The sequence below is a fragment of the Tauraco erythrolophus genome, chromosome 1 (genome assembly GCF_009769465.1).
Source record: "Tauraco erythrolophus isolate bTauEry1 chromosome 1, bTauEry1.pri, whole genome shotgun sequence".
Lineage (NCBI taxonomy): Eukaryota > Metazoa > Chordata > Aves > Musophagiformes > Musophagidae > Tauraco > Tauraco erythrolophus.
In genome coordinates this window covers 133767233-133790136 of record NC_141465.1, presented here as the reverse complement: position 1 = coordinate 133790136, position 22904 = coordinate 133767233, and the positions used below count along the sequence as shown (strand labels likewise).

Below are 22904 nucleotides of genomic sequence, written 5' to 3'. Positions count from 1 at the left end.
AGGTGGGGGAGAAGGAGGAGGTGACTTGAACTGACCCAAACTTCATCCCTCACTCTCTCGGGGGATGGCAGCGTTCTGGCACAGTCCCTGTGGCCATGAGCGAGCAGTGTCTGCCTTTCACAGCAAGAGGTGTCCCACCCAAAGGCACAAGCATCAGCTGATGGAGGCACAGAGGATGGGCTGGAGGGAGACAGGGACTTTGGATGGCTCCGAGCTCCATCATTAGAGAGCAGAGATGCCTCCAGACCTGCAATGGGTGGCATGTCCAAGTATAAAGACGCTGACAGCCAGCTTCACGCTGAGCCCCAGGGGACAAGGCTGCAGTGGGGTCTCTATCCCCATATCCCAGCATGAACCCTTTGACACACAGCTCTGAAACACCAAAAATCAGGGAGAGCATCAGCCCCCCAAAGCGTCGGGGCAGGAAAACCCAGGGCAAAGCAAAGGCACCATGTAAACGGGGAGCAGCTGCTTTTGCGTGGAGCTGACAAGCCTCCAGGGAAGCCAGGCCCTAACCCTGCATCCCAGGATATCGCCTTCATCGCCATTTCTCAGGCTGCTTGGATTGATCAGAGTTATCTTAAAGCCCACTTGCTCCCGGGAAATGCTGCCATCCCTTCCCGAGTGATGGCAGCGGCCCTGAATAACGGTGCAAAGCCCACGAAGATGTGCCAAAGACCTGGCAGTTTTTTCTGGAGCGTGTAACCATCCAGGTGCAAAACTTAACCCAAGTGTTGGAATTCAAACTCAAAAAAAATCAACTCCCAGCGGCCACAGGAGCTTTCACATCACCCTTCAAAACTTCTCTGCCTCTCGCAGCCGTTGCTGCAGCAGCGCTGCCGCCCGCTCTCCCGCAGTGGGGCTGCTGCTGCCAGTGCCACGGACCAGCTGATATAAAGAGGGAGAGAGACGGTCCTCACCCTTCTTCCTCCATATTTTACGTCTGTCCTTTACAAAACGGCGTCATTTTGTTCTTTCCTGGCAGAAACGAGAGGGTTGCAGTGCACCAGGGAGGATGCAACTTGAGTTACTCCGACGGGGGAAATGCAGATGCAGGGACGTAAGGACAAAGATGGTCTGATAAACGTTGGGCAAACGTTTCTGCACCCAAGCAATGCAATGTGGGAAAGGGTGAGGGGGGACCGTGATGGATGCCAGGAGTGAAGCACATCGGGGATTTGTTTTGTGGGTGCCAGGGCAGCTGCTCTGTGCTGCCTCCTCCTACTTTCGCCTCCTCTTTGGTGGGTGAATCTGGAGGACCATAGAATCATGGAACGGTTTGGGTTGGAAGGGACCTTAAAGATCATCTAGTTCCAACGCCCCTGCCATGGGCAGAGAAATCCTCCACTACACCAGCTTGCCCAAAGCCTCATCTAACCTGGCCTTGAACACTTCCAGGGATGGGGCAGCCACAACTTCTCTGGGCAACCTGTTCCACTGCCTCACCACCCTCAATGTAAAAAATTTCTTCCTTAGATCTAATCTAAATCTCCCTTCTTTCAGTTTAAAGCCATTGCCCCTTGTCCTATCACTACACATCCTTGTAAAAAGTCCCTCTCCAGCTTTCCTGTAGGCCCCCTTTAGGTACTAGAAAGATCTCAAAGATCATCTAGTTCCAATCCCCTGCCATGGGCAAGGTCATCCTCCACTACACCAGGTTGCTCAAAGCCTCATCCAACGTGGCCTTGAACACTTCCAGGGATGGGGCAGCCACAACTTCTCTGGGCAAACGGTTCCAGTGCCTCACCACCCTCAGAGGGAAACATTTCTTCCTTGATTGTCCCCTGAGTGGTGGGGACACCCTGCTGCTCTTCAGGAGGGATGTCACAGCAAGGTCCCCCACTACCCCAGGGTTATAAACCACTCAGGTCACCCTTCAGGGAACCACGCAGCATGTGATGCTCCTGAGCCTCAATGAGTTTTGTGGGGACTCAGAATTGATGCTCTGTTTTAGGTCAGCAAAGGTGTTTCCCACCACCCGGGCTCTTAAACCTGTGCTGTGCTCCATGTCTCCCAGCCTCGGCCACAATGCCTACACTGCAGCTTTGTCACCATGGAGGCTCTTGGGTGACACTTGTCATCACCAGGATGAGCCCAGAGACCTCATCAGGTGCTTCTCACAGGTGGGTGGCCCAGGCAAGGAAAGCCAGGCTGGCCAGAGGGAGCCACCGGTGATGAGATGTCCTTTTCTCAGCACACCAACGCAGGCGGTGGCATTGCCTAAAGCTCTCGCACCGACCTGGGCACACCCAGCCCACTGTTCCTGGTGCAAGGGGAAAGCAGAGATAGATGGTGCCCAGTGTGGAGACACCACCATCTCTTTCTGCTCAGCAGTGCCACTGATCTCACACTGGTCCTCTCTGTGCTGGGACCTTCCTGCTGGATTCTTCATGGTGGCAAAGGTGATGGGGCAACCTATAGCGTCCCTGGGTTGGGCTGGTCCCAAAGCCTGGAGTTCTCCAGGGTGCCTACAAAACAGAAAGACCTTGGGTGAGAGGTGGGGTGAAAGCCTGAGGTGTTTAGGAAGCATGAGGAATAGAAGAAAAAGGTGGATCCTGCCTCCCTAGGGCACCATCATCCATGCAGCCATGAGCTTGGGGAATGAAAAGAAGTGGGGCTCACTGCCCTCCTGCGCCAGCCCAGATCCCAGGAGAAGCCTTTGAGCATTTCAGCTCAGCATCAGTGAGAAACCAGAGGGTTGTTACCTGCCCGCAGACCTTCAGGGCCTGATCCAGGCACACCTGAGTCCTGGACACCATTATAGCTGTGCACAGGGCCAGCAGAACCCTGGCCTTGACTGTCAGCAGAGCCACCAGCCCCAGATTTAAGCAGAGTAGTGGGTTTCGAGGCACAAGATGTGGGATGGGGGACAGTTCCCGATTCATTTCGCCCATGGCTGTGTTCAGAGGGGACAAGCCTCTGCTCAGCAGTGCCTCGCAGCCTCTCGCAGCCCTGCCAGCCTTCACGGCACAGTGGTGACATGTCCCTTCTCCCTTATCAGGGCTTAAACCAGTACATCGACGTGGACCTGGCCCACCAGAAAGCCCCACTAGACTTGGGGCAAGCATGGGGGTGTCTACAAACACCCACCTTGTTGATGTACGCAGAGGACCCAGCATCGTGGACCTGCAATGTGACGGGAGCAGAGAACCTGTCCTTGACGGCTCACATGTAACCGTGGGCCTGGGAGGGACACGTTTTGCTTAGGAGGCTCCTACAACATGTAAGTGTAAATAGTAACCCAAAAATGAGACAAAAGCAGTGCTGGAGATGGGGTGACTGCAGGGGAACGGACACACTGGGGCACCAAATCCCATGTCACAACCATCTCCTTATCTCTGCTGGTGCACACCGAAGGCAGCCTCCAAAAGAAACATCAAAAGCTTCTTTTTACATTGCTCATGGAAACTGAGAGACATAAAAGGAAACGAATCCCCAGTGCAGCAGCCAGGAGAGGGCATTACAGCCCCAGGAATGGAGAAGGACCTGCCAGGAAAGCCCAGCAAGCTCCCTGCTCACCATGTTCAAGCTACAGATCCTCCAAAAAGATGAGCTTCAGAACCGAAACTTGGAAGTCTTCTGGGTGCTTCTGAAAAGCAGGGACTTGGTAAAGGCATCATCTGCACAGGGTGCTGCAGTTTTCCCTGCAGTGCGTGACAAGGAACATCTCTTCTCTGTTGTATCCACCAGCGCATCGCTTCTCCCACCTCATTTCCCCCATTTCGCTCCCAAATAAACTAATATCCTGCAGTTACACGCAGAACAACTGGTCCCACTAGGATTTAGCTGCCAGTTCCCTGTGTCTGGCTCAGACTTGAAGCTGTGTGTTCCCCAAAGCTTCTCCTCATGTTTTGTCCCCTTCTCCCCCTCTGTAGTCTAACACAAGGCATCACCCCTCCCTGTTAGCCTGACCCCAGAGTAACACAGGAGCTATAAGGACAAGGCACTAAATTTGGGAAAGAAGAAGTAAAACTTTAAAGATCTGGGGAGGTGCCAGAGAAATAGCAATAATTGCACCCGTAGCCTCAGGACAACCCTCTGAGATCACACAGGGGTGCAGATGGAAGAAAATGAGGCATTGGGAATAGAGAACCATGGCTGGGATGTATTTTGCAGTCAGGATATCTTGACCAGGACTGCTGCTCATCTCCTAACCATGGGTCTGCCTTCCCACACGCAGCTGAATGGGTCCTTCCTTCTCTCTATTTAAAAGGTGCCACCACAGACCTGCTGCACACACACGAGCAGCTGAGGAGAGCACTGCTAAACATCATATTCTGCTGTTTTGGACCTCAGAATGCACCCACAATGGACAGGCACCAAGGTTTGAAAGGGTGACCTGTGCCGGGGCCAACTCCATCAGGAGCTTCCTAAGTGGAGAAGTGTTGAGACCTCAGTTTCATAGAGATGCTTGGTTAAAGGCTGAAGTCTTCAGAATTATTTATCTGACTCCAAAACAGATAAAGCTGTCAAAAAAACCTCTGGTCATGATTCATTTTTAAATTCGGTTATGAATTTATTTTTGAGAAAAGCTCCCTAAGGCTCTGAAGAGCCTTCAGATGAGTTATACTTCACTGAAATCAACATCAAGCGTTTCTTAAAGCCTTGAAATCATTCATTGTCCAACATCTCCCACCTCCAGCAACTTCTAGGCAATTCAATCAAGCTCATCTCAAGGAAAGAGGCCTCCGAGACAGAAAGATCCCCCCAGAAATCATGGAAAATGGTAGCTAGTTAGGAATAGATGGTGCATTCTCCACGGGGCAGGAGGCAGAGCCACCAAACACCAACCTAGCAGTATTTTTAGGGGCACTTTCCGGGGTACGTTATCAGGAGCACAAATTTGCTTGGTATCCTGCCTTGCGAAGTTTCATAGGAGGACAAGGTGGTGGCGACCCAGTTAGACTTCGTTTCTCTAATGGGACAAGGACATCCAACGTGGGATGCTACCACATCACAGCAAAAAGAATCAGCCCAGTCAGTCGTGCTGCTATGTTCCTCTTGCTCTAGTGATGGGGCTCCTCATCTTTGTAAAAAACAGAGAAACGGGTCTTTTCTCTGGCTTTCCTGAAAAAGAGCTGTTGGAAAGCAATTTTCAGCTGCAGCATCCGTTCTGGGCAGAGGGGATTTTATAAAGTAACATGCAATTACCTTCTTTTAGTTGGTTACAGTAAGGTGTTCCCTTCTCTTCCAGTGCCCTCTCTAAAATCTGGCTCAGCACTCAGCTGACTTGAGTAGAGCTTCTCACTGCTCCTCACCCCCACGTTCCCCAGAGGCTGACCTCAGAAAGCCCTCTCAGCACTGCGTTGGGTTTCTAGGACTTCAGAGTAAAACATCCAGGTCAGGTTTTCCAAACAGGAGATGAACTGCAGAAGGAGGGTTGTGGTGGCACAGGTGTCCTCCTCAAATCATGATGTTCCTGCTCCCTGCTGCAATGAGGCACTTGTGCAAACAAGTATGTAGGATGATCAGCTCCTGCTCTTGTCATCAGCCTCATCCTACCAACCCTGCAAGAAAAAGTGATGCTGGGGAAGGCAGTTGTAGGTACCTATCCCAAACCCTCCCAATTTCCTCCTCCATACTAGGAGACTCAGACACCAAGCTCTACCTGGGGAGAAAATGAGCATCCAAGAGGCAAAAATTTCCCTCACCGGCCACTTCTTCCTCTTCAAGCCACGGTCTAGATCCTGCTTCCAAACTGATGTTTGTCAGAGCATTAACTAGATCTGAGTGGTAAAAATCACACTTGCTGCAAGAGCTTTTAGCACAGTCACTTTGCTCCATCAAGTAAGAGCCGATTCATCTAAGGTAGGTCAGAGAAACACAACCCTTCCTTTAAGCACGCCCACTCAGCTCCACGGTCACTGCAAGGGTCATGGAAACAGCGAGTGAAGGAGAACCAGGTAATTCATTCAGGTTTTATTTAAGCTTTCAATTTCACTTTTGAAATGGCCGAGCTGACCTCACACATGAAACCAACCCAGCACTACAGGGGAGCTACGCCAAGGCGGTACGAAGAGAAACACACCACCCAGCTGATTTTAAAATGGCAACAGCTCCTGTATTTCCAGGTGGGACATGGCACAAAGACATCCGCCAACAGATGAAAGCTGCAGTCAGAAACCAGTAGACGCAGAGCAAAAAGTCTTCTTTACAAACACGAGCCCAAAGGCTGGCGGCTGCTGACGTGATCCCAAAGCAGTGCTGATGGTGAAAAGATGCTGTACCGATGCCACGAGGCAAGAGGGAATGAGCTGCTTGCCACCAACAGAAGCCTACGTTAAATTTGCTTCTGCCATTTCACACACCCGTGAAATCTGGCCTCTCTCTTCAGTTCCTTGGCACATCAAGACCATCTCCTCCGCTCTAGCTCCCACTTTGCCTTTTCAGCTGAATTTTGTCATTTTTGCAAACCTCCTGGATTAGCTCCATATCTCATAGCATGGGCTGTGACTCAAAGCCATATTGCTGCTCCAGGCTCCACTTGGAGCACCTCTTCCTTTCCCAGCCTCCTTTCTGTTCTCCTCCTTCAGAGATGTTGCTGCCTTGAGATGCAGCAGGCTGCTGTGGCACTCTCTGAGTTTCCGCAGCAATTGTGTAACTGAAGTTTTAATCTTTGCTTCTTCCTACGCCAGCACCTCTTGGACCAACTCCATCTTCTTCTGAAGTTCTTCTCACCACTTCTCTGCAGGCACCCATTTTGGCAGCGAGTTTCTGTCCAGCTCCCATCCATATTGCTGTCTGTTACTGTTGGTTACTCCCTGTCAAAGTTGGCAGCTGCTTCTCCAAGATGCCATCTTTGACATTGTGAGCTGTCATTAGCAACAAATGATGACATCCTAGAGCATTAGTTCTCCATACGTTCGACCCAGTTGGGCTTACAACCCCAAAATACATCCACGGGCTTTCTATTACTGTTGAAATAAGAAGCCATTAAAAAGTCTTGGCATTTTATGGTGGGAAGAAGAATGGGGAATCAGACTTCACCTTTAACAAAATTAGCATTGAAGATGTCATCATCCACTGTAGAAATGGATTATGCAAGCACTTAATTAGGAATGAGGTTCAAACAAATATTATTCCTGGACTTTGGTCTGGACCAATTTACTGTCAGCTAAGGATGGTAGGCTTTAAGGAAGCAAGTACCTACTTACAGGCCATCGCAGTCCGCTCTTGCACAGTACTTTGCTGCAAAACGTGCCCTACTTACACCAACCTGCGACATTTTGAGAGACAGATGGATTAGGATTCTCACAGAGATCTCGGCTAAGAAGCGACAGCCTTTTACACGCCTCACATTTCTGACCAGGCAACATTTCTGGCACTTTCTCAAAACCAGGCCCCTGGAAAGGGGCATGAAGTTGGAAACAAAACACTGCCTCAACTCCAGTTGCCTCACAAAATCGTGGGTTTTGTGTCGATGTGGTATTTAGCCCCCTAGCCTCTTCTCAAGCCCTAACCAGATTGTTTAAGTCAAGCAAGTGTCTCCATGGAAACCTCCTTTCTCAAGGAGCCTCCTTGCTGGAGAAAACCATGCACTCTTTTTGTTTAAAAGGGGAACACAGTTTGGTAGGAGAACAATGGCTGTCTAGAGAAGAGCCTCAGATGACTAATCAGCCAGATTTATGTCCTTTAAAAACATGTCCATTCAATTAAGACATTTTAGGGATGGCTAAAGGTGTGGTATCATGGCTGCAATTAAACTAGCAACTTCTGCTAAAATAATACAACTCAATGCCCATTCTTGAAATATAGGAAGTGTCTTGTCAAAGCTACCAGTAGCTTCTTAAATAAGACAGAATTTGGTGTTTCAGACAAGAAGAGATGAGTTTTAGCCTCTCTGTCCACCGAGCCCTTTGTAGGTTGTAGCATGTTGTATCATTTATGGCATAGGATTGCTTGAGATCCTTCAAAAAGGAAGTCAATTTTCTGAAAGGATACTCAAACAATAGAATATTTTATGTTCTAATATAGAAGAGAGACTTTAATCTTATAGGCAAATAAATAACTAAGGGCTGTGATTAAAAAATGGTTTCAACTTAGGCAAATCAGTTCATAGAGTATGTAAAAAAAAAACCCAACAAAGCCACCAAAGAAGTTTTCTAGTTGTAGTCGCTTTCAAATCACAACAGAGTCAAGATGTTTGCACAAATACAAGCCCCAGAGGTTAATTTTTCAGAGTTGCTATTTAAGAGCTCTCTTTAGACAGGAAGGTGCTGTAAATGGCTACACGAAAGCTAACACAGGTGCTGACACCAGGGGACACACAGATGAGGAGATGGTGGAGGAAAGGATGCATCTCAGAAAAACAACAACAAAAAAATCCCATCCTCCTAAGCTTAAGGTAGTTACAAAATTTTTTAAGATTTTCTGAGAACATAAAAACATGACGTGCCTGTTAACTGGAAACTAGGTCCAAGCACACTGTAGCAGTCGCCTCCTTCCCCCAACCCATCACAGGTGGGAAGAAAAAAAAAAGGAGCCTGGGACAAGATGACACACGTCTACGGTCACAGCCTTGCAGCCTCCCAGTGGAGAACCAAAGGCTTTTTTGGCAAACCCCTCTCAAGCAGCTAACAGAAACCAGGCAGGACCAATTCAAATTGGAAGTCAATGAGACAGAAGCACATCACCAGCGTAAGAAGAGGAATAAACAGTCATTTGTGTTGATTCCTTTCCATTATGCAATAGAGAATCCAGAGGAGGGACTTAAACACATACAAATAACCCCGTCTACCTTCTTTGGGGAAATGTAGCAGAAATGCTCCTGCAGAAAAATAAGCTCATGTGCGTGCTCGCAGATAGGGCATATCTGCAGTAAGGTTCTCGTCTCAATGGGATGCAGAGGATGGAGTGAGGAGGGGAGTTAAAGAGAAGTCAGAGACATTTGTGGATCGGATTTAATCCTGTGCTGCCAAAAAAAGTCAATTGCCAAATCTGTAAGACCAGAGCCAAATGAGATTTTAGATCAAGTGAGATCTAGCCCCTAATTCCTTTCTTCCCATATATGCCATCTTGAATCTTACAGAGGAAATATAAACAAAGTCCTTATGAAAGGGAATTATTCAAGGGCAGTGGCCTTCCATTTCACAATCTCCACCTGAGCTCCAAGCAGAGGAGCTCATCAATAGATCATATCCCTCTCCAGGCTGGCAGCTCTACCGTTTTGCCCAAGGATATTCTTGGATACAAGCTTTGCGAGGGGAAACTCTTAATATTACAAGAAGATGAAATATATATATATACACAAAGGGAGAGAGGCTGCAGATTTTGACAATGGACTTCAGACCTCAGCCTTGTGTCAAACAGTGACCACCCTGGAGCAAAAAGGATGGGAGAAGGCACCATAGAAGCAAAAGACCTCACAAACTCTATCTACACCTGGTAAAACTAGTGTAAGAGCTGTCCTGTATTGTGGAGTGAATAGGAAAAATACATTTAAATTCAAACCCAGCAGCAGGGAAGAAAGGGCTGAGCCAGCAGCAGGTCTCAGCAACAAACAGGAACGAGCTTCTGTGCGACACAAGTGCTTTGGAGAGAGATGAGAGGTTACTCCAGAATCAGTTTAAACTCACCCCATAAATGACCACAACAGTACAGAGAAAGCAGCTCCCCCAGTTACAACACAGATCTTTTATCAATTTTCTCTGTTTCTAAAGTCACTCCCTTGAGAGCCACTTGCTATCCCAAAGGACTACAGACTAAGGGGTAAAACACAAGGTTTTATCACTTCATCCAATGCATTCAAGTAGCTGGTGACAATATAAACCATAATCCCATTCGACAGACTTGCCTGGTGGCAGTGAAGTCTCCAGTCCTCCCTCAGCCCCAAGTTAAGAAATGCAGCAGTCATTTTATTAAAAATCAGTGTACAGTTGAACATAAGCCCAGTGTTTACACTAGCCCTCTAGTAGTTCCAAGTTTCCTGTCGTTTTACAGACTATTAGCAACCAAAGGAATCAGTAGCACAAAGAAACCACTATCATTTCAGAAGTTGACGTCCCCACGTCTCCAAGAAAGCAGCATCCATGATCAGTTGGTTTTCCATTGGACTTGCTCTGAGAAACAAGAGTTTTCAATGTCATTTTGCAGGCAAATCTTATCTTCATAACAGTAATTGCTCTGTTTGCTTTATCGTACAGGGCAAAGGTCTCCAAGAAGCTTCACGGCGCTGATAAAATAACCCTAATAGAGCTCTCTGTCAATTTTTCCTGTGATTTACCTTCTAGAACATCAGAAATATTTGAGATTGTTTAACTAGCTGACTTGAAACTAAAGGGGGAGGGGGGGGGGATCCCAATTCACACAATCTGACAAAAAGATCATCCATGAATTAAGTTCTCCAACGGCTGCAGGAAGCTCACGGAAGCTTTCTCCATGCTCCCTCGAAGCATCCAGCAGTGCTGTAGGAGGGATGCGTATGGACACCCTCGTTCCCCGTTCAGTTGTTACAGCTGTTCACATTTCTGCCACCTGCCTCCTTCCCTGCTCGAGTCATCCAAAGCACAGAGCAGCCCCGGTGGTGTAATAGCAGCTTGGCAGAAGCAGGAGAAGTCCAGCCAGCAAAAGATTTAATTTATTACAATAAAATGGTCTAAGGCTCCACGTTATTTTTAAAAATAAACACAGTAAGAAACATGAAAACAAACTGGCTTCGCTACCTGTAGGTCAGGTTCAGATGTTCTCAGAAAGATCTTCTCACCCACACAAAATACTCTTCCCCTCTCGCCCCCATCACGAGGATGGGAAGACAGCTCGCTACGTAAAACCAGCAACGTCCCTGTTGCGTGCCCTTCCCCGTTCAGTGGAATACCTCTGCCACCCTCCAGGGCAGATCAAAGTTTAAGAACACCCCTGTGAAGAAGGAGCAGAAGGGGAGAAGGGCAGGTAATACAGTCTCTGAAACGAACATCTAAAAGTCTTCACACGGTGACTGTGTTGACTCCATCACTTTAATGGTTGTTCTTGGCTGCCTCTTTAGCTGCCATAATCAGAGGAGTGAGACTAGATAGAGGCTTTGCAATTTTCAGGAACTGGTGCTAGGAAGAAGTAAAAAGAAAAAGGGTTAAATTTTTCAGAACATGCCCAAGAAGTCTGGTGGCTACTCAAAATATTGGCACTTAGACCCACAAGAAGTCAAACAACCTACTCTAATCTCTGAACAGGTGAAACCAAAAGGTCTGTTACCAACACAAACTTTTGGGGTTTGCCTGAAGCGATGAACAGAGCTGCACCCAACACCTGCTAAATTCACCGACGTTTGTACATGTTCGAGACCAAGCAAAACTCAGCGAGTTCCCCTGGGGAACCAGAAATTCTTCCAAAATCTATAGTGAAATTCTGTGTGGAAGGAAGGTGTACTAAAAACAACCTGTGTGGTTCAAACACAAGGCACAGGGCTTCCTGCAGGAATCACCTCTCATTTCTCCCTTCCTTGTTATCACAGGTCTGCTGAAAACATTTCCACGTTTTCTTGGCCGCCTACAGATATTAGAAACTTGCAAAACAGCTGGAGTTTAGGAGCGCAGCACAAAGCTTGCAAGATGGAACCATTCAGTCAGTCTCCTATACAGGGTGTTCTGTTAAGTAAAACAATATTGGTTATCAAAACAGCTCTCAGATGAGACTGGAGGTATGTAGAGCAAGTCCACAAGCTATTCTGAAAACAAAAAGCAACTATATCCCACAGGATTTTTGAGCCTCAGAAGGGATCAATCACCCAAGGCAACATACTTCAGAGATGGAAAAAAAAAATATCGGAAGCTAAAAGGGAGTTAAAACCAGCCAGAAATGTTACAGTCAAAATGTTCTCCTGCTCCAAGAAACAGAACATCACTGCTCTGTGGTATTTCAGGGCCGGAAAGTCCAGAAGAAAAAGTGATCTTTCAACTACTCCATTCTGCCAGTGATTAATGCTTCATTACAGTCTCAGAAGGCAGCAACACATCCAAAATGGAATCCACTAGACAAACTAGTGAGAAGAAAGGAAAACATAAAAGGGAACCATCTCATAGTTGAGGTCTTAGTGCCCCTGGTCACAGATTTATTTTACAAAGAGCTATATTTTCCATCTCCATGGCAAATTTGACAGAGGAACACACAAACCACTGCTCTCATTCATGTCGGTAAAAAGCCTGGCAGCTTGGCCCTCCCTTTCCACCAGGAGTTCAGACTAAGACACCAGGCTTTCAGTAAAATAACTGACGATAGGGTGACGAGATCCTGCAAGAAGTTGCCCACAGTAGTTGTGGATGCCTCATCACTGGAAGTGTTCAAGGTCAGGTTGGACAGGGCTGTGAGCAAGCTGATCTAGTGGAAGGTCTTCCTGCCTATTGCAGGGGGGCTGGACTAGATGATCTTTAAAGGTCCTTTCCAACCCAAACCATTCTGTGATTAAGATACCTCACAAGCTTTGTTCCATCACCTCTGTAAGGAGTAGTATCTGGTAAAACCTTCTAAGGCCAAACTGCTGCAGTTAATGCAAGCCATGTCATGCATATTCCAAAGAGCTTTGTGAGCCCTCCACCAGCAGGGAGAGAACCAGAACATCCCATAACTAGCAACCCTCCTGCTGTCCGAATCGGAACAAGCATGCCCAGACCATGACAACACGGACAGATGTCAGGGCCAGCTGTGTGAAGAAGCCATGGGAATTAAGGGGCTCAGCGTTTGGCAGGCTGGGGCACAGCTACTATTTGAGGTTGGCTACAGAACACGCTGCACAGCTGCTGCTAGTAGCAAGTGTAGCATAAAAAGGGAGTAACCTGTTAACATTTTATTATAGCTTCACATTTTGGGGTTGGTTTTGTTTGTTTTCCTGGCAGGGTACCTCAGCTGTGCTCGTGCCTTCAGCTGATGCAGTATTTAAGACCTCAAACAAGATCTCACCACAAGCCCGGCCTCGCTTGGGGCTGCACAACTACATTGACTCAGCCCTGGTCCCCATCACCTACCTGCAGCAGCTCTTTCGCAGAACCTCTCTTTTCCACATCCATTTCAAGACAGCGATTTAGGAAGTCTCGGAATATGGGTGAAAGTTTTTCTGGATTCTGCAGTTCCGGAGTCCCGTTAGTGGCAATGAGATACAGAGCCTAAAGCAAAAACAAGCACCAAAGAAACAGGAGATTATGAAGGTTAGATTCTATCTCTGGAAGACAGAGACACCCATTTCTCCTCTCCCTCCCTCCAGTTCAATGGAGAGGAAAAAATCCCCACCTTATCAGGGCGACTAATCAATGTTTAAGTTGCAGCAAACAGAATAGCTGCCAGCCCTATTTTTATGTGGATGGGATCCAATCCTTTATTGTTTTACCCTCGTAATCTGGGTTTGGATCCTGCAGCCCTCTCAAGGGATTAGGAGGACAAAAACAACATTCCAGACCGTGTTTACATAGGGAAGTTAACTGGCCTGACTCTACCAGTGCTAGACTCCTGTAACAACTATATCCTCATGGGAAGGTAGCCCTGAATAAATAGATTTTGCTCTGTCGGTACTTTGCCTGAGTGGACAAGGCCTAAAAAGTCACTACTGTAAAGATGCAGCTGGCTCCTTACAGAAGATGTCCCAGCAGACCCTCGAGCAGCTTTTAACATCCTGCAGAAACAAGGAGTTCTGCTGCTGCTTGGGGATGAAGGATTCACAGACGCGACCCTCTGAGAATCGAGGGACTCAGAAACCATCCGTTTCAGGACTTCATGCAAGAAACTTGCTGGATGGATTTCTCAAAGGAAACAGAAATCTCTCAGAGACTTGTTAATACGCCGACCCATTGAGCACATCACTCAGCGCATCCCATGGGAGCGGTCTGGCAGCCTGGGAATTGGCACAAGTTGAGTTAAGTGAGGCCAAAGTGCTGTTACTCAGCCACTCTCATTTAACTCAACACCCGGTTTCTTTCCTTTCACTCTTCTTTGCTGCCGTTCTCCTCTCCCAAAAATCACTTCCAGGGCAAGGGATGGAGACAAAAGCTAAACAGAGTTTTTCTAGACCCCCTCATCCTGTGTAGCTGAGGGAGACACCATATACCCAGCTTATATTAAGAGCAGTTACGTCCCTACGAACCGACAGCATCTCTCTTCCATTAAAAACTACACAAGGGAAAGACATCAGGAGGCTTAAGCCCTGTCTAAAGGTTTATCAGGAGCACACAAGGAGGAACAATCTGCCAGTAGGGAAAAGGTCCATTTATAGCATAGTAACATGTCCTATTTTTTGAACTTAAGGAGAACTCTTCTCCACTCACAGGAAGTCAGCTGCTTTGGTGCCATCAGGCACTCTTTCTGCCTATATCAGCATCTCCAGAAAGTGGGACATTATGAATGTGCATGGTTTAACTCACAGCTAACCAGAGGGTCTGCACAGGAAGAACCCACACCTCTGCTACCCAGAGCCAACTATGGCTTTTAACTAAAACTATCTCAATCTTCTCATTATGACATCTAAGGAGATACAGGGCTGCAGGTGGTGAAGCTGCACTGGAGGATTCACCTGCCTCCCTCGGAGTCTAGTTTCACCAGCAGACTTAGCAAAGACTTGAGGGCAAAAGACACTCGCTTACTCTCAGGGGGTTCTCATTGAGGTAGGGGGGCTCCCCTTCGATCATCTCGATGGCCATTATCCCCAGCGACCAGATATCCACTTTGGGCCCATACGCTTTCCGCGTCACCACTTCAGGTGCCATCCAGTACGGGGTGCCCACCATGGTGCTGCGTTTGCTCTGCTCAGGAGTGATCTGGGCACAGAAGCCGAAGTCAGCTGGAAAAGAGGGTGAGGAAAGACACGGACACAGAAATCAGCAAGTTTCTCCAAAAAATAATGCTTACTGATGCCAGAGCTGTAGTACATGTTACCTCTGTCTGGATGTTGCTGCTGCAACTGTGAAAGGAGGGGTGGTTTTGTGGCTAACACAGAAGATGGTGTTGAGAGGTAAGTTTCTAAATCTGACCAACTGAGGCCATGAGGATTACAGAGCTGCTGACTTGTCTGTGTGAACGATGGGGATCACTGAATAACCACATATGGATGCTGAAACACTTGACTGTGTTTGCAGCATTATGCAGCTGTAATACACTATGTAATATATGGTCTAAAGACTGTTCCTGGGCAGGTGAAAATAGAAGTTAATGCACAGTCTGATCTAGATACAACCCCCCCCAACCCATACACTATATTGTCTGGTGATATATTCAGCCCCAGAGATATTACTGCCCCAGCAGATACATCATCCCTCAAACAGGATTTGCTTTACAGAGCGAACAGCGTTCACAATAAATTTAAAGTACCTAAATTTATACTGATTATTTTCTTCGAATATACAGAAAGATGGAGAGCATTCACACAAAGATTTCTGGGTCCTACGTCTTATCCATATTTGACTTACCGACAGAAAATTAATTCCGTACTTGTGAGCCCAGCAGAATCAGCACAGCAAGAGGCACTGCCCATCCTGACCCCCTAGGGCACCGCGGGTCTAATTTTAGGCAGAATGATGAAAATTAAGCTGATCCCTAGCTCAGTTTTCATCAAGGGTAACAACCAGGAAAGGTACATACGGTTCATAAACAGAGCAAATTTCCAGCAGAGCCAATAATGGCTCAGGTCCAGAAGGTTACTGCATCATATCCACAGGGACTTCTCCAACTTTAAACTACAGCCCAGTACCTGCATACTGTGCTTGGAGAAGTTATTCCACAAGAAGAGAGCACTTTGGCCCTGGATCAGCTATTCATCACTAACACTCCAGAGGTCTGACTGTACCAAAGCACAGCTTTAGTCTAAAAACCAATTATATGCAAAAAAAAAAAAAAAACAACCACCTTCTTACTCAGCATATCTGCACTGTGTGAATTTTGAGTCAGATCTGCTGTCACTGCTGACAAAAATAGATTTATTTATGCCTGTTGGGTGGTAGCCAACAGAACGGCGAGGGAGAGAAAGGAAGCACAATTCTGTTAAAGCTATAGGTGGAAGATAATCATTCAGTAGTCTCCAGACTTATCTCTGCAAGGACAATGACATGCAGAACAGCGACCTTAGCACCCAAGGGGCAGAAGGTCTTCATTACTGGTGATAACACAAGGAGGAAACAACGTTTAGAGTCCAGTCTGGGTTGGCATTGTAAGATTAAATGTTTTCTATTTACCCAGTTTTCAGTTCTCCTTCCACTCCTCCTGTCCCCCAAGTACCTGCAGTATTTTCCAGACCGAAGAGATCGCTCACGGATAAAGACTTCTGGCCCTACACCTTCACACTCAGCTTTCTAGACAGGAGTGGCATTAAAATAACGTTATTTTAGTCCACAAAAACAGATGGCCCAAAGATAAACAAACCCCAAACCTTACTTCGAGTCTGCTATCAGTTCACAAGGATTCATGCTTGCCAATCTCCATTAAAACCAGAGCCACAGAAATACCAACAGGAGCATTTCTACAGTCTCTTCATCGTCGCAGCATCAAGCATCTCAGACGCCCATCTCCCCAACAGGCCTGGCCCACAGCAGATAACGGGCCTGGACTGATAACTCAGGTTATCACCACTGTTTCCCCACGTACTTAGTTTGACGGAGCCATCCATTCCCAGCAGGATGTTGTCACTCTTGATGTCTCTGTGAATAACTTGGTTCGAATGGAGGAATTCCAGAGCTTGGAGACACTGAAAAAAATAAATAAAATAATTAGAGATGTTCTTGCTGTCCATGAAATTATTCACCAGTCATAATTAGCCAACTAACGGACTCTAACAATGAGCATTTTGAGTAGCAAGGGCTTAGTGTCTTAGAGTCTTTCACATATCCAGTATGTGCAGGGCTACAGAGAGATATCCCACTGGGATCAGCAGGTCCTAGGAGGACAGGTTAGTCCCAAAAGTCCTGAAGAACAGGCATGACCAAGGGGATCCCAAGCCCATTTTGCACTCCAGTCCTCCCTCTAGGGTGAAACACAACTGAATCCTTGCACTAGGACTGTATGCTGCAACCTCCCAGATGAAATCCACCCTCTGAAAGAATGACAGAAGCCGGGAACAGTTATTCCTACAGAGCCAGTGACAGGTCACGGAAAGCCCACGTCCCCTTCCCAGTCACAGCTCCCTCCGAGCACGAGTGCCACTTTACCTCTCGGCACACAGCTGCGATTTGTCCTTCGTCCATGCAGGTCTCTGTCACAACATCTGTTAGGGAGCCTCCTGCCAAGTACTCCATGACCACCCAGAGCTCTTCACCTACAAGGTAACTGAAGAGCCAAATCCAGATTTTAAAATCAGCAAGTATGAGCACGTCACCATTTACCTAGCCAGAACCCACTGGGCTGTAAAGCTCTCTTAGAAGTGCAGAGAAACCATGAGGCTTGCCCAGCGTATTTAACAGCACTGGGGCACCAGGTACTCGTGGTATTCTCTGTACATGGGAGAATCTGATCACAACCTGAATGAGCAGAGAGAACGGTGAGTGCAGAAAGTCTTGGAGTCATAGAATGGTTAGACTTGGAAGGGACCTCAAAGATCATCTAGTTCCAACCCCCCTGCCATGGGCAGGGACACATTCCACTTGATCAGGTTGCTCAAAGCCTCATCCAACCTGGCCTGGAACACTTCCAGGGATGGGGCAGCCACAACTTCTCTGGGCAACCTGTGCCAGTGCCTGACCACCCTCAGAGGGAAGAATTTCTTCTTTAGATCTAATCTAAATCTCCCCTCTTCCAGTTCAAAGCCACTGCCCCTTGTCCTATCTGTCCTGATGTCCTAAGCAACTGTCTACCTTGCCTAGGCCCAGGGTGTCTCCTGGGGGTCACAATGGATGGCAACAACCAAGAAAGAACACCTTTTTTTTTTTAAGCACCATGTATTTAAAAATGACCTCAATCTTTTTTTCTGCTACCAAACTGGTTTTGGATTTTGTCTGAAAAATTCAGAATGATTCATAAGAGCAAATGAGAACATCTTGCTGGATGCAATAGCAATTCTAAAGACTTAAATAAAAAAGGAAAGCCCAAAAGGGCAGATCTTGTCCAAGAAGTCCTGTAGGAAGACAGGGAGGAGACAGCTGAGGTGATGGCGAGTTTTCTCAGCCATTTGGGATATTCTTCTCTGCTGGGAGCTGTGTGCTCATGTCTAAAAGTAGAAGACTTGGGATGAAGACTTCAGCATTAACTCATTTAAAAAAAACAAACAAACCCAAACCACCAACCACTTCTGCCTTTTTCAGTCCATCTGGAAAAACGTCAACACGATCTTCCATGACAGATACATCAGGATGACACATTCCTGAAGGAAGGAATCATCAGCTTGAAAACTTGAAAACCCACCTTCTAGGCCTATCCTCCCATTTTTAAAATGAGTGGATAGATGAGTCAAGAGAGAGGGCAGAGAATCTAATTAAAAGCTTCTGCTGGCATTAGAGTTCATCCAGCAGATGTTTGCTTTAATCTGAAACACTGATCCTGCTGAAGAGTGAACAGAGAATTCGCTAGGAGTCAAAGGCAAAGAGCAGGACAGGTTCTAGGGAACAATTAGCTAGAAAGCAGCAGTGAAAGAGAAAGAATTTATTAAGCCCAACTTAGCAGGGAAAGCAGACAGAGATGAGTGAGACATCACAGGAGTGGGCAGGAGGTACGTTGTGACCCCAAAAGGACACAGTACCAACACCTGAGCTGATGAAAAAACTCCCCCAAAACAAGAACTGTAGTCTGAGCTATGTGACAGAAGTGTTACAGTTATGGAGAGCTTTTGATATCAGAGTCAAAGATGGTATCTCAGTTTGGTGATGCTGAAGACTACGCAGGAAGGCAGAGTCTGGAGTTTCTTTCAGGATACAGAGCCCAAGGACACAGGGCTATGCTCCTGGAGCAGTCAAGTCTCCAACTCCACTATGGAAGAGAAGCTTATGCACTGGCAGTTTTTTTCCCCAGCATCACAGAAAAGCAGAATCACCTGCACAGGAGCCCCTTGGAGTGACAGAGGAGCAGCAGAATTGCTTTCAGAAGTACTCCTGCCAACGCTGGGGGTCTTCTAATGGACTCTGAAAGCCACTCCATCCACACCCTTCCTTCCTGCCCCTGGGCTGTTGCTGCTTCTTCATCACTCCTGCCAAACCAGGCGCTCTCCAGATTTTATCAGCACTCTCTCAACAAATCAGTGTCACCCTGGCCATCACAACACTTCCCTTCATTGCCAGTAGCACCCCCTGCAGCCCAAACCCACCTGACTGTAAGGACAGGGGCACAACGGGCTCCACCGCCCCTGCACGACAACCTCAGGTTGCACATGCTGGGAGCAAGCTGGTGTCTCTCCGCAGCCAAAAGGGATGGAGCGAGCCAACAACAACACTGTGACCCGAAGCTGTGCAACGAGCAGCCAAAGGCATGTGCCAAGACCCAGGCACCTCAATAATTGATAGATTTGACACAGCACACCAGGAGGTGGAATTAACGATGGCTCCTTGCCAAGCAAACGTCACTTCAGAAGACTGGGTGATACCATCTTGGGGATCTTTTCACTCTCTTGCTGCAGCAGAGGCCAGTTTCAGTCGCTGAGCAGTTCTGGAGACACCACCAGAAGTCCATACATCTACATGCTGCTCTTCATACAATGTCAGGCACAGCATGGTGTCACACCTTGTCACCCACAGTCACCTTCCAAAACAAGGCCAGCAGTGAAAACAAGCTGATGGAAGTCTTTGAGGAAGAAGGAGGTGGTCTACAGCTTTCTCTTCTTTCATCTGCAAGAGCAGGTAATGTCTGCTCCTGCAAGATGTTCCTCAGCTTCCACTTAGATACCTTAGGAAGGCATCAACCAAACCCTTCCTATCACAAACACACACCAGTCGTAGTCCTTTTTTATCAATAAACTTCATGAAGTTTGGTTTTGCCAAGAAAAGCAAGATAACCCATTACAGATTTCTGCACCAGTAGCATGCCTCCAACACACAAACATGAAGTTTTAGAAGAAATCAGTGGAACAAAATCAGCATTTTCTTGCAGCATGGCTGTCATACATCTTCAGCTTTATACATTGACCTTCCAGCCCTAGTCGAGTCTGGGGTTGGGGTGAGGGTAACAGTGACTACCACTTAAAGTGAGGATTTGTGGGGTTTATTAGGTTATGGAAAGTTCTTCAGAAAGAAAGAAATCAAAAGGGCAGGAGTTTGCTTTGCCCAGCACTGGGCATCTGGTGCCTGGGTTTAGATGCCTGAGGTTAGAAGCAGAATCCCAAGGGCCTCTTCCACACAGTGAAAAGAAATTGGCATCTCCAGAAGGTAACTCAGCACAAGTGGCTGCTTGTCTGCAGAGGAAGACTAGCGTCACTGTCTTCAGAGCCAGATGCTCCTAAATTCAGCTCCTAAGTATAGCTGAATGAGGCCATGTCACTACCTTAAATGTCACAGCACACTTCTGCACAACACCGGCCGCTTCCACCGCAGCAGAAGAGCTGTCTGAAGCAGAAATGCACTGTTTGCACAGCGACGTTTGGAGGGACAGTAAACCAGCCAGACCTCCTGGCGAGCAGGTAAGCCACACAGGTAAGAGGGAATAAAGCACAGGAAACCCTTGCATGAGGGCAGGAGCTGAGGCAAAGAGAATCACAGATTGTCAGGGATTGGAAGGGACCTCAAAGGATCATCTAGTCCAATCCCCCTGCCGGAGCAGGACCACCTAGATCAGATCACACAAGAACGCGTCCAGGCGGGTTTGGAACATCTCCAGAGAAGGAGACTCCACAACCTCTCTGGGCAGCCTGTCCCAGTGTTCTGTTCCCCTTACTGGGAAGAAGTTCTTCCTCACATTTAAGCGGAACCTCCTGTGTTCCAGCTTATATCCATTTCCCCTTGTCCTATCATTGGATGCCAGTGAGAAGAGCCTGGCTCCATCCTCATGACAGTCACCCTTTCCATATTTATAAACCTTAATGAGGTCCCCCCTCAGTCTCCTCTTCTCCAAGCTAAAGAGACCCAGCTCCCTCAGCCTTTCCTCATCAGGGAGAAGCAAGAGAGCTGGTTTATACCAGTGTCTACCTTGCAGCTCTCATTAGGGACTCAGAAGGGGAGACACTGTCAAAACCAGAACCATAAAAAAGAAACATCTCTCCTCATACTTCCTTCTGTGACAGCAGCAGGCAGAAGCCAGCAAGCAGAGTTCAAATATCAGCTTCATTCAGCGCTCAGGAAGCAAAACAAGGACATGAGGCCAGGCAGGAGGGACGCAGCTCCCCAGCAACAGGATCCTGCAGTTGCAAAGCTGAAGTGGCATAACAGGCACAAGAACCCCCGTGTTCATCCTAATTGCTGCTCTGTCCATTTGCAGCACTCAAACAAAAGCTAATCCCTCTGAAAAAGGTTAGTGAGAGAAAGTGGAAGACAAAAGCAGCAGCTTTTGTTGCTGGAAGTTGGAACAAGACAGCAGGACGCGCAGCTACCCTACAGCTGGGAGGTACTGGCTAGGCAAGACAAGTGCACGTACTCAGCGATGCTCTAATGGGAAGAATGGGTGTCTCCAACAGTTTTGCCAAAACAAAGCCTCTAATCAGCCAGGAGAAATAAACAGTTTCAGCCCCGATGCACTTCTTAACTCTTCTTTACCACTTGTTCCAGTTTACACAGGTAATATCCTCCCGCTCTCTGTAAGAAGAGGCTGTCTGCCCAGCATCACTCCCCTTCCACAAAATTTGGAGAGCAGACTTTCTGCCCCTTTGACAAAGCAGCTCTTTACAGCTATCCACAGAACGCGGCACCGTATAAATTCAGCATCACAACCGATGCTGCCGCATATGAGAAGTACTTTTTTTGGCTAAGACATTAAAAGCCTGTTAAAGAAACCTGTTAAGGAAACAGCTGATAAGATTTTGATATGCCTGCAGAGCGAGCAAGGGTCCAAATCCTCGCTTGGATTTCCAAAAGAGATTCTAGGTCACATATCTCCACGGCATATTCAAAAAACTGAGCTGCCAAGGTGCAAGCCCACAGCTCACCCTATCCAGGTGCTCTTTGCCCCACAATAAGCCAAACCTGTATTTAATCAGGACTGCTGGATTCTGACGTGAGTGCAGTAGGCTGAAAATCCTGCTGCAGCTCGACTGGAACTAGCTGTGTCTTTAACATAAGGGGAAGGACACAACACACCAGTGTTACGCTGGTGGTGAATTCAAGCCACAATGCAACGTTTTCGCCTGTTGGGCTTTCGGCATACTCCAGATTTCCACACTGTTTGTGACTGTTTCCTGGAATTCAAACAGGGGAGATGTAAGAATTTCTTGCACTTTCCAAGGCAGCTCCCTACCCCTAAAAAAGCACATTTACCAGTTTCTCTTTCTGAAGCAGCCAGCCTCCAAACAGCTGATGACGGCAGCACTGCTACCATCACCCTTATGTACAGCATTAATATCTTGTTGGGTAGAGCTCTCACGACCACGTTTGTTTGCAGACTTGGGCATTTTACTGCCTAAGCTATAGTGACCAGAATTTTCACAGCTACACATTTACTTTAAAAACAGTTTACACTCAGCACAGCAGCCACCGTGCTGCTTGCTTCTGCTCTGTTATCGTCCCAGTCCAAGGGACATCAGCTCAACAACAAGAAGAGCAGGTCTGTACATAGATCAGCTGTTAGGTGCAGCTCTTGCAGTAAGGAGACGTAGGGATTCAAGGAGGAGCTGTCTCATACAGACATAATATATTCAAGGCTGAGCAGGAGTGCCACGGCATGTGTATGAGCCCACAAGGCCCAGCTTTGAGCAGGGAATGACCCTGTTCCCTCTGTGTCCCAAGGGTTCTTAATCTGTGTCAGGTCTCTCTTTTTTCCCTTATTCACACCCACGAGAAAGCAGCCTTGCCTGGTTATGTGTTGCATGTCATTCACCCTTGTCACTGTTGTGCTACTCTGCAGAAAACCTCAGTGGACAGCCACAGCGACAAGAT

At 47.4% G+C, this 22904-nt stretch overlaps 1 protein-coding gene across 7 annotated transcripts in view; it reads right to left on the bottom strand.

Annotated features, from left to right (window-relative positions):
* Positions 1-10952: 10952 nt before the first annotated feature.
* PAK1 (p21 (RAC1) activated kinase 1) overlaps positions 10953-22904 on the bottom strand; it is a 31585-nt gene continuing 19633 nt past the window's right edge. For 4 of the 7 annotated variants that reach the window (XM_086614900.1, XM_009991311.2, XM_086614934.1 and 1 more), the window contains 5 exons: positions 17112-17229; positions 16552-16651; positions 14559-14755; positions 12954-13091; positions 10953-11039 (listed from right to left, as the gene is read on the bottom strand). In XM_086614900.1, the coding sequence (XP_086471026.1) occupies positions 10953-11039; positions 12954-13091; positions 14559-14755; positions 16552-16651; positions 17112-17229 (640 nt within the window). The remainder of the gene's footprint in view (positions 11040-12953; positions 13092-14558; positions 14756-16551; positions 16652-17111; positions 17230-22904) is intronic. The other 3 variants (XM_086614928.1, XM_086614919.1, XM_086614912.1) reach the window with 2 other exon arrangements.